The 12,504-nt window shown below is 38.1% G+C and overlaps 1 protein-coding gene across 1 annotated transcript; it reads left to right on the forward strand.

The window, feature by feature from the left end:
- The first annotated feature begins 496 nt into the window (after nucleotides 1-496).
- On the forward strand, nucleotides 497-8,165 carry tmem267 (transmembrane protein 267). Its single transcript, XM_061877007.1, has 3 exons — nucleotides 497-609; nucleotides 5,421-5,831; nucleotides 7,618-8,165. Exons 2-3 carry the CDS (start codon nucleotides 5,451-5,453, stop codon nucleotides 7,951-7,953), a joined length of 717 nt encoding a protein of 238 aa, XP_061732991.1. The 5' UTR covers nucleotides 497-609; nucleotides 5,421-5,450; the 3' UTR covers nucleotides 7,954-8,165.
- The last annotated feature ends 4,339 nt before the right edge of the window (nucleotides 8,166-12,504 follow it).

Raw genomic sequence — 12,504 nt, forward strand, 5'->3', positions numbered from 1 at the left:
GGAATATAAAAGGAAGTCTAAGTCTAATATATATATATATATATATATATATATATATATATATATATATATACATATATATATATATATATATATATATATATATATATATATATATATATATATATATATGTATATAAATACATTGTATTGTAGTTTATTTAGTTTTCAACCCCATGGCGCTGTTTTGTTCTATTTTTGTACTTATTTTGATTATTATTATTTCTTAATTGTTTGAAAATGTTGTAGTACCTTGAAGGTAGAAAAGCGCTATACAAGTACAACCCATTTATCATTTATTTAATTTCTAAATAAAGATTTATGAAATTTAAAAAAGAAGAAGGAGAAAAAGAAGAAGAAGAAATAGATTAATTTTGGAGAAGAAAATCATAATTTTCACAATTGTTTAAATGTTGTCGGATTATTATTCAATAATTTGCCGCCATACGTACAGAAACTTTGTTTAGCAGTTCCCACTGCAATCCACCAGTGGGCGCAAAAAAGCCACATTCACCGCAAAGCGACTTCTGTTTCACAACAGAAGAAGAATTCCTTAGTTTTTTTGTGTGTGTGTTGCGGCGGACCTGCGCGTCACACCTGCGCAATGTGGTGAGTGTTGCTCTCTTATTATTATTATTGTTATTAATATTATTATTATTATTGTTTTTAGCTTCACAAATGGTGCCAAAGTTCCCAGTCGTGATGCTGGAGTTGACAATGCGGCGTAAAGCTTACAGCTGTGTGTTAGCGGCACGAAGATGTCCGTCACTGTTGTCATGCTAGCGAGCTAACATGAATTAAATAAATATATCATCTTGGAATCATTAAATTGACTTTTTAACGTCGGACCTAGCTGCCAAATATGTTGACAATGGCTTGATTTTTTTATTTTTTAATTTTGAAAATATCTGACGTGTACTGCTGAGATAGGTTGCAGCAAGGGACAAGCGGTAGTAAATGGATGGATGTAATAATAAGACATCTATAATAATGTCATTGAATTTAACACATGCATATATTATGTTTATGTTACTAAATAAAGCATATTCAATACGTTTAAGGGCGATTGTAGTAGTTTGTGAATAGCTTGTTTACTAACCCCGTTTCCATATGAGTTGGGAAATTGCGTTAGATGTAAATATAAACGGAATACAATGATTTGCAAATCCTTTTCAAGCCATATCCAGTTGAATATGCTACAAAGACAACATATTTGATGTTCAAACTGATAAACATTTTTTTTCTTTTTGCAATTAATCATTAACTTTAGAATTTGATGCCAGCAACACGTGACAAAGAAGATGAGAAAACTGGCAATAAATACTGATAAAGTTGATGAATGCTCATCAAACACTTATTTGGAACATCCCACAGGTGTGCAGGCTAATTGGTAACAGGTGGGTGCCATGATTGGTTATAAAAACAGTTTCCATGAAATGATAAGTAATTCACAAACAAGGATGGGGTGAGGGTCACCACTTTGTTAGCAACAGTTTTAGAACAACATTTCTCGAGGAGCTATTGCAAGGAATTTAGGGATTTTGCCATCTACGGTCCGTAAAATCATCAAAAGGTTCAGAGAATCTGGAGAAATCACTGCACGCAAGCGATGATATTACGGACTTTTGATCCCTCAGGCGGTAGTGCATCAAAAACCGACATCAGTGTGTAAAGGATATCACCACATGGGCTCAGGAACACTTCATAAAACCACTGTCAGCAACTACAGTTGGTCACTACATCTATAAGTGCAAGTTAAAACTCTACTATGCAAAGCCAAACCCATTTATCAACAATATCCTGAAACGCCGCCGGCTTGGCTGGGCCCGAGCTCATCTAAGATGGACTGATGCAAAGTGGAAAGGTGTTCTGTGGTCTGACGAGTCCACATTTCAAATTATATTTGGAAACTGTGGACGTGGTGTTCTTCGGAACAAAGAGGAAAATAACCATCCGGATTGTTATAGGCGCAGTGTTCAAAAGCCAGTATCTGTGATGGTATGGGGGTGTATTTATGCCCAAGGCATGGGTAACTTACACATCTGTGAAGGCACCATTAATGCTGAAAGGTCCATACAGGTTTTGGAGCAACATATGTTGTCATCCAAGCAACGTTATCATGGGCGCCCCTCCTTATTTCAGCATGACAAGTGTTACAACAGCGTGGCTTTCTAAAAAAAGAGTGCGGGTACTTTCCTGGCCCGCCTGCAGTCCAGACCTGTCTCCTATGGAAAATGTGTGGCGCATTATGAAGCCTAAAATATGACAGCGAAGACGCCGGACTGTTGAATGACTGAAGCTCTTTATAAAACAAGAATGGGAAAGAATTCCACTTTCAAAGTTTCAACAATTAGTTTCCTCAGTTCCCAATCGTTTGAGTGTTGTTAAAAGAAAAGGTGATGTAATATAGTGGTGAACATGCCCTTTCCCATCTACTTTGGCACATGTTGCAGCCATGAAATTCTAAGTTAATGATTATTTGCAAAAAAAAAATAAAGTTAATGAGTTTGAACATCAAATATCTTGTCTTTGTAGTGCATTCAACTGAATATGGGTTGAAAAGGATTTGCAAATCATTGTATTCCGTTTATGTTTACATCTAACACAATTTCCCAACTCATATGGAAACAGGGTTTGTACTAACAGAAGTGGAAATAGAAGATTAGACAAATAAGTGAAACAATACATTGATTGGATTCTAATCAATGTATTGTTTCACTTATTCGTGTAATCTTCTATTTCAACTTCTGTGATTATGTAATTTCACCTAATTGGGTTAAAAGTTGGTACATTTTTAGTGTACTTTTTACCTTTTTGTTTTCGCCTTCTTGTTGTGCACGATCCTTTCCATCCTTTGTTACTGAGCTACTGTGTGGAAAATGTTCCCTTGTGGATCATTCAAGTCTGTTTCAGTCTTTTTTTGCAAACTAGTATTTATGATTCACAAATAATGCGCCATTTTTTAGTCTGCGCTGTCTAGAGCTCGGCAGACTAACCGTGTATTACTCGTCTATATCAGTAGGTGACAGCGGGGAGCTAATTGCTTTGTAGATGTCGGGAACGACAACGATGGTTTGTCGTGATCACAATAGGCAACTGACAGCGGGAGGCAGGGTGAAGGTAAAAAGGTGTCTAGTTTTTAAACCAAAAATAAACAAAAGGTGAGTTCTCCTAAGACAAGGCTTTAAAGCTTAGGGATGGCTATGCAGAACACTGGCTGCAAAGTAAACAAAAACAGGATGCTGGACGACAGCAAAGACTTAAAGCGTGTGGCGCAGCAGACAGTGTCCACAAAGCACATCCTTACATGACGTGACAATCAACAATGTCCACACAAAGAAGGATAAAAAACAACTTAAATATTCTTCATTGCTAACAGAAAGCAGGTGCGGGTAATAACACTCAAAGGAAGACATGAAACTGATCCAGGAAAATACCAATAAAACAGGAAAAGCCACCAAAATAGGAGTGCGAGACAAGAACTAAAACACTACGTACAGGAGCACAACCAAAAAACTCCAAATAAGTCAGGGCGTGATGTAGGGCTGGGCGATATGGCCTTTTATTAATATCTGGATATTTGTAGGCAATGTCACGATACTCCATATATACAGTATCTCCATATTTTGCCTTAGTCTTGAATGAACGCTTGATGCATATAATCACAGCAGTATGATGATTCTATGTGTCTACATTAAAACATTCTTCTTCATACTGCATTAATATATGCTACTTTTAAACTTTTGTGCAGAGACGGAAATCATAACTAAAAGTGTATTTATTAAACAGTTATTAAGCAGTTGCATGCCATTTCAAAACAGAAAGTGCAAGAATGTCAGAGACATTTTAAAACAAGGTTTGAGTGCACTTTTGTGCATGATGTCACTAAGATGACATATCAAAACAACACTAAATTAAAGTGCACTTTTTGTACAGAACGCCACTGAAATAGTTTAAAACAAATAAAGTGCACTTTTGTGCATGATGTCACACAAGATGTTTCAAATAAAAATGAGATGCATAATAGGAAATCAAATAGTGTATGTCCTTCGCTATGTGGTAGGTTCCTGCGGACATTATCTCCTTCTGTTGTTGACTAGTTTTTTCATATGGTGTTGATCTGGAAATGGTTGCTTGGGCATTTTGTCGGTGTGGCACGGAACGGAGATGTTGACATGCGGAGTTTCAAGCACTCTTCATTCTCTAGCGGGTGACTTTTCAAATGACGCTACACATTAGCAGTGCTGCTACTTTTTGAATCTAAATCTAAATGTTAAATCTTAATACAAATGTTGAATTAAAACCTAACTGATATTAAATCTAAATTTATGTTAGAAATGTCGAATCTAAATATATATGTTCAATCTCAATATAAATGTTGAATGTAGACCTAAATGTTAAGTCCAAACTTTGAATCTAAATGTTAAATCTAAATGTGTGTGATTATTGTTAAATCTAAACCTAAATCTAAATAAAAAAGGTCAAATCTAAATCCTGAATATAAAACTAAATTGATGTGCGAAATGTATACTCTAAATATAAATGTTTAATCTTAATATAAATATTGAATCTAGACCTAAATGTTAAATCCAAACCTTGAATCTAAATTTTAAATCTAAATCCTAAATCTAAATGTATGCACCAAATGTTGAATCCAAATCTGAATGTTCAATCTTAATATAAATGTTGAATCTAGACCTAAATGTTAAAGCCAAACCTTGAATCTAAATGTTTGCGATTAATGTTAAATCTAAATGTAGATAAAAAGGTAAAATCTAACTCTAAATCTTGAATCTAAATGTATGTGCCAAATGTTGAGTCTAAATTTAAATGTTCAATCGTAATATATATGTTGAATCTAGACCTAAATGTTAAATTCAAACCTTGAATATAAATGTTAAAACTAAATGTGTGCAATTAATGTTGAATCCAAACCTAAATCTAGCTAAAAAGGTAAAATCTAAATCTTGAATCTAAATCTAAACCTAAATCTTCAGTGTAATTATTATATTTAAATGTGAGCACAAAACCTATATGTTAAATCTTAATATAAATGTTGAATCTAAACCTAAAAATTAAGACTTAATATAAATGTTGAATCTAAATCTAAATGTTCAATCTTCAAGTAAATGTTGAATCTAGACTTAAATGTTAAATCTACACCTTGAATCTAAATGTGTGTGCTAAATGTTAAATCTAAACCTAAAAAATGTTAGCATGAATTGTTTGATTTTAGTCTATTTTATTTTCTCGGATGTATTTTATAGTTAAATGTGTGATGTGACTGACTTAGTATGTTTGTCTTCACTTCTGTGAAACTTCTCATGTTTTTTTTCAAATGTGCAACATAATTCAAGTGGATAGGATTGTAAAAAGCCAAATAATAGTTGCTTAAAGACTAAAGTGTTGTGTGTGTGCAGTCCAGCTGAGTCCTGCTGACCATCAACACCATGCAAGGATTTTACTCCAAACTGGACTCCTCCCCCCTGCTGGGCGAGGGCGCCCCCGTGGCTCTCAACCTGGCCGTGGAGACGGAGCGAGCGCAGGCCCTCCTGCAGACCTTCAGCTCCGCCTCCCTGCTGGCGTCCGCCGGCCTGGGCGCGTTCTGCGTGGTGGCCGACCACGCCCTGCAGCTGCCGCTGGTGCAGCACCACCTGTGGCCCCGCGCCCTCCTGGACAACGCCACGCACGCGCTGGTGGGGCTGTGGTCCTGGGCCGTGGTCATCGGGCTGAGGAAGAGGAGCGACGTCTACGAGATGCTGCTGGCCGGCCTCCTGGCCTCCATCATCGACCTGGACCACTTCTACTTGGCCGGCTCGCTGTCACTCAAGGTGCCTTCAACACAATCTGATTAAAACACTTCAACTTCCCGGGTTACTAAGTATTTAAGCAGCACACATATACATAACTCAAGACCAACTTATATTCAATTGAATAGACTGCAAAGACTATATGTGTATTCTCTTTTTATTTACCGTTTACACAATGCGCCAACTTCACCGTGGGGAGGACTTTCCCTGTCGCCGCTCGGGTTCCATGGACCACTCAGGAAGGACATGCTTGACTCTCGTTCATTTTTCAATAAAGACAGTTTCTTGCGCCGTCACCGTTCCCGCTGCTCGCTCTCCGTGTCTCGCTCCGCGTCTCTCGCGTCTTGCTTCCTGTTGTTTTCCAGCCACTGCTGTGGACTCTCCAACTGCTTCTGCCCTGATCTCTCCTCCTTCTCCCCTTTTATACAGTGTGAGGAGATAAGTCAATCGTGTGCCGGTGTGCGATCAACGCACATGAATCAGGTTGCAGCGTCGCTCCTAGCACGCTGCGCCGCCTTCTCCGCCTCCTTGCCGCCATCTTGGGCAGGGCTCCAGCGTGCCCTGCCCCGCTGCTAGTTCGCTGGCTCCGCCTCTCTACACACTGCTTTTGGCTTTTGTACATATTTTTACATAAATTTGCCGCACCTTACTCTAAAGCGCAGATATATACGTTTTGTAAATGTTTATTTACACCCCTTAGTTGTTTCCAAACGGTGCCTGTGACAGGGCAGTAAAACGGTTGCCCAAACAAAACAGAAGTCATTGTCGGGGCGGTATAGCTCGGTTGGTAGATTGGTCATGCCAGCGACTTGAGGGTTCCAGGTTCGATCCTTGCTTCCGCCATCCTATATTTATTTACACCCCTTAGTTGTTTCCAAACGGTGCCTTTAGACAGGGCAGTAAAACGGTTGCCCAAACAAAACAGAAGTCATTGTCGGGGCGGTATAGCTCGGTTGGTAGATTGGTCATGCCAGCGACTTGAGGGTTCCAGGTTCGATCCTTGCTTCCGCCATCCTATATTTATTTACACCCCTTAGTTGTTTCCAAACGGTGCCTGTGACAGGGCAGTCAAACGGTTGCCCAAACAAAACAGAAGTCATTGTCGGGGCGATATAGCTTGGTTGGTAGAGTGGTCATGCCAGCAACTTGAGGGTTCCAGGTTCGATCCTTGCTTCCGCCATCCTATTCACTGCCGTTGTGTCCTTGGGCAAGGCACTTTACCCACCTGCTCCCAGTGCCACCTACACTGCTTTAAATGTAACTTAGGTATTAGGTTTCACTATGTAAAAGTGCTTTATAAATATAATTCACCCACTAGCTGTGGAAGCTAGCTCTCCAATCAGCCAAACAGACTCAATAATTGGTGAATTTCCGAAACTGAACTACACAAAAATAATTATATTGTAAGGTAATAACACTAACACAGACGTGTTAGCATATTCGTTAATGCTAATGACGGCAGCTCGATTACGTTAAAGTAGCACATATGCAAACATGCATGAAAACATTCCTACGGGACGGTTTAAGAAGTAGGAATCGTTTAAATTGGCGCAGAAACGCTATGGACAAATTCCTCCTGGTCAAACAGGAAGTACTTTTTCAACCCGCAGTGAGTGAACTCCTCCAAAAAAAGGCGCCATAGCACGAAAAATAGCGTCCCTGCTGGTGTTCAATCAAAACTATTTGTTGGACGTTGAAGACGGAAAACCCATAAATTAGCCGCACCGTTTTATCAGCCACTGGGTGCAAAGCGTTGGGAAAAGTCCGAGAAATACGGTATTTAAACAACTTTTTGTTCCTCCTCCAGGCCGCCGTGTCTCTCCCTCAGCGTCCTCCTCTCCACTGCTCCTCCCTCATCCCCGTCCTCTGCATCTCCCTGCGCCTCCTCATGTGGTTGGGACGCCTGAAGGACGCCTGGTGCTCCCTGCCCTGGATGCTCTTCATCGCCATGACGACGCACCACGTGAGGGACGCCGTGCGCCACGGCCTGTGGGTGTGGCCTCTGGGCAACACGGCGCCGCTCCCCTACTGGCTCTACGTCAGCACCACGGCGACACTCCCTCACCTGTGCTCGGTGCTCATGTACCTGACGGGCACCAGGGACGTCATCTCCACCAAACACGGAGTCGCCATCGACGTTTAGCCTCCGTCCGCGTGGAGGAAAGATGGGAAAACTTTTATTTTTCCAACTTAAAACTTCACACCTCAACTATTTATTCAGAAGGTCGCCTTTAAAAGCACTTTTTTGCTTCCTTCTCACTTCTTTTTGACTATCGTGTACTTTTGGAAGGTGCTTGTGTTTGACTATTTAATAGCAACAATGTGGGAAGGAATAAATACGATAAAAATGTTGAATATGAGTGTGGAGGTTGCCCTCCTGGCGGTTCTTCAGAACACCAAGCACCGACAGAGTACAATATTGTTTTATTTTTTACGAAATGTCCCAGGCTGCTTTTCAGCAATTCTCATTCTCGCTCTCAATCCAGCTCCAACTCGGTTTCTACTCCTGGCTGCTGCTTATAACGGGGCGACATGTGAATAGATAACAAGGCCCTGGTGGGCCATCTACTCTGCTGTCGCTGATTTCAAGGCCGGCCCTGGCACACCCTGCTTCGCTGCAGGCCCGCGGGCCACTCCCCTCTGCACAATGAGTTACTATTTAAAGGCCTACTGAAACCCACTATTACCGACCACGCAGTCTGATAGTTTATATATCAATGATGAAATATTAACATTGCAACACATGCCAATATGGCCGGTTTAGTTTACTAAATTGAAACTTTAAATTTCGCGCGGAAGTATCATGCTAAAATGTCACGATATGATGACGCGTTGTAGAGGACATTTTGTTCCAGCACCGTCTCTTTTCATCGCATAATTCCACAGTATTCTGGACATCTGTGTTGCTGAATCTTTTGCAATTTGTTCAATGAATAATGGAGACGTCAAAGAAGAAAGCTGTAGGTGGGAAGCAGTGTATTGCGGCCGCCTTTAGCAACACAAACACAGCCGGTGTTTCTTTGTTTACATTCCCAAAAGATGACGGTGAATCTTTACTATGGAACAGAGCGGTCAAGCGAACACGGTTGGATTGGACCACATACACAAAGTACAGTGTATTATACAGCAATCATTTCGAAAGATCGTGTTTCAAGGAGGGTCCCTTGCGAAGGGCAGAGATGGGTATCGCCACCACCCGTCGACTGGTGTTGAAGAAATGTGCGGGGCCAACCCTCAGGTTGTACAGGTGCGACCATATAATCTCACTAAAACACTAGTAACACAATAAGCAGATAAGGGATTTTCCAGAATTATCCTAGTAAATTTGTCTAATAACATGTGAATCGCTCCCACTGTATAGTCTTTTTTTTTTTTTTTTTTTTCTAGTCCTTCACTCTCACTTTCCTCATCCACAAATCTTTCATCCTTGCTCAAATTAATGGGGCAATCGTTACTTTCTCGGTCCGAATCGCTCTCGCTGCCGGTGGCCATGATTGTAAACATGTTCAGATGTGAGGAGCTCCACAACCTGTGACGTCACGCGCACATTGTCTGCTACTTCCGGTACAGGCAAAGCTTTTCTATTAGCGACCAAAAGTTTCGAACTTTATCGTCGATGTTCTCTACTAAATCTTTTCAGCAAAAATATGGCAATATTGCGAAATGATCAAGTATGACACATAGAATGGACCTGCTATCCCCGTTTAAATAAGAAAATCTCATTTCAGTAGGCCTTTAAAATATGTTATTTATTGTCTTACTGCTGCAATGTGCAAGAATGCAATCAAATAGAAGATAAACTCTGATCTAAAACAGGGGTGGCCACACTTTCTGCAGGTGAGCTACTTTTTAAATGACCAAGTGGAGGGGATCTACCTCTTTCATACATATTTATATTCATTTATTTATGAAAGGGAGATTTGTGTTAACAAGTTAAAGGTGTTTAATAATAATACAAGCATGAGAATATAAGTTGATTGTGATGACTTGCATTGATTGGAATCAGACTAGTGATGATAACGTCCACATTTTCACAAGGAGGAGGAAAAAAAAGTCCTCTTTTCGGTTCAATTCCAAATGAAAGTGCTTGCTTTTTGCCGTCTTATTTGTCCAGCTTCCATACTCCTTTTTGTACACTTTACAAGAAATACATTGGCGGCAAACTCTGTAGAGCCAGCTTTCTGAGACTCTTATTTTGTCAGCGCAGGCAGGATGGGACAGCGCTTTTATTGTGACGACAGGAACTGTGCAGTCGGTATTTAGACTTTTGACAGCGCGAGAGTGTTGAAATAAAAAGTGTTTCTCGCCTTACTGTCGGTCGTTTTTTCTTAATAATGATCTGGCAGCAGCCAGGTCAGTGTTAACACTAAATTACTACTATTACTCTTTAAAAGTATTCAATAATTATACCTAATTTAATTACAGTTTACGTCCTTGTCAAACGATATCAATCCATGTGGTAGGGCGAGGTCAGGCTGAAAAAAATAAGTACTAAAATAGCAATAAAAAAGTACTAATCATACAGTACTTTATAAAAATGGACACAAATAAATGCACACACAATTATATTCTGCTAAAATAAATGAATAAATGTTTCTTAACTGATGTGTCAATAAAATAAAGTGCAAATTAAAATACAGCTTCACTGCTTAAAGGCCTACTGAAATGAGATGTTCTTATTCAAACGGGGATAGCAGGTCCATTTTATGTGTCATACTTGATCATTTCGCGATATTGCCATATTTTTGCTGAAAATATCTAAATTAAGACCAAGATTAATTTTTCAAAATTGTCCTCACATCCCAATAAATATCACCCAAAATGTGTGTGAGATGAAAAAATAGACATCCAGAAACTGTGCACTTATGTGATAATAAAATAGTATTTATTATTTGACATTTTTTTTAATTGATGCCTAAATGGGACAAAACAGCCATATAAAAATTTGTCCACCAGATGGCGCCAAAGAACCAAAGGGAAACGAAACATTTTTCATAATCTGTGTTTCAAAATAAGATGTTTTTGCCATTTGTAGACTATTATTGTCATCATTTAAAAATGACTATGAAGACTAATTTGCCTATTCGGTTAATCATTTAAATTTGCTTTTTTTAATACACATTTAAGTGTATTTATAATACATGTGTAAATTAAGATTACGATTAATTTATTTCAAAATGATTCTTAATACCCAAAGTGTGTGTGAGATGAAAAAAGAGGCACCCAGAAAGTGTGCACGTATGTGATAATAAAATAGTATTTATTATTTTACTTTTTTTTTATTTGATGCCTAAATGGGACAAAATAGCCATATCATGAATTGATTAACGTGGACCCCGACTTAAACAAGTTGAAAAACTTATTGGGGTGTTACCATTTAGTGGTCAATTGTACGGAATATGTACTGTACTGTGCAATCTACTAATAAAAGTATCAATCAATCAATCAATCAATCAACATGTGTCCACCAGATGTTGCCAAAGAACCAAAGGGAAACTAATCATTTTTCATAATATGCGTTTCAAAATAAGATGTTTTTGTCATTTGTAGACTATTATTGTCATGGTTTAAAAGTGAATATGAAGGCTAATCTAGTTCATTATTTAAATGTACTTTTGTTTTATACATATGTTAGGTGTATTTATAATACGTGTAAATTAAGATTAATTTTTCAAAATGATTCTTAAATAACACCCAACATTTGTGTGAGATGAAAAAAGAGGCACCCAGACAATGTGCACGTATGTGATAATTAAATAGTATTTAACATTTGACATTTTTTTATATGATGCCTAAATGAGACAAAACAGCCATATCAACATTTGTCCACCAGATGGCGTCAAAGAACCAAAGGGAAATGACGGTAATATTTTTTCATAATCTGCGTTTCAAAATAAGATGTTTTTGCCATTTGTATACTATTATTGTCATGGTTTAAAAGTGAATATGAAGACTAATTTGGACATTTAGTTAATTATTTAAATTTAATTTTGTTTAATACACATTTTAGGTGTACTCACATCCTTAAATCTAAATGAAAAAAGAGGCACCCAGAAAGTTTGCACTAATGTGATAATAAAATAGTATTTATTGTTGACATTTTCACATCACTAGTTCTAATATTTACTTTTATATGATGCCTAAATGGGACAAAACAGCCATATCAACATTTGTCCACCAGATGGCACCAAACAACCAATAGGAAACTAATCATTTTTCATAATCTGCGTTTTAAAATATAATGTTTTTGCCATTTGTATACTATTATTGGCATCATTTAAAAGTGACTATGAAGACTAATTTGCCTATTTAGTTAATTGTTTAAATTTACTTTTGTTTTATACACATTTTAGGTATATGTGTGTACATGCGTAAATTAAGATTAAGATCAATTTATGTCAAAATGATTCTTAATACCCAAAATGTGTGTGGAATGAAAAAAGAGGCACCCAGAAAGTGTGCACGTATGTGATGATAAAATAGTATTTATTATTTGACATTTTTATATATGATGTCTAAATGGGACAAAACGGCCATATCAACATTTGTCCACTAGATGGCGCCAATGAACCAAAGGGAAACTAATTATTTTTCATAATATGCGTTTCAAAATAAATGTTTTTGCCATTTGTATACTACTATTGTCATGGTTTGAAAGTGAATATGAAGACTAATTTGCGCATTTAGTTAATTA

This window comes from Nerophis ophidion, linkage group LG17, assembly GCF_033978795.1.
Source record: "Nerophis ophidion isolate RoL-2023_Sa linkage group LG17, RoL_Noph_v1.0, whole genome shotgun sequence".
Lineage (NCBI taxonomy): Eukaryota > Metazoa > Chordata > Actinopteri > Syngnathiformes > Syngnathidae > Nerophis > Nerophis ophidion.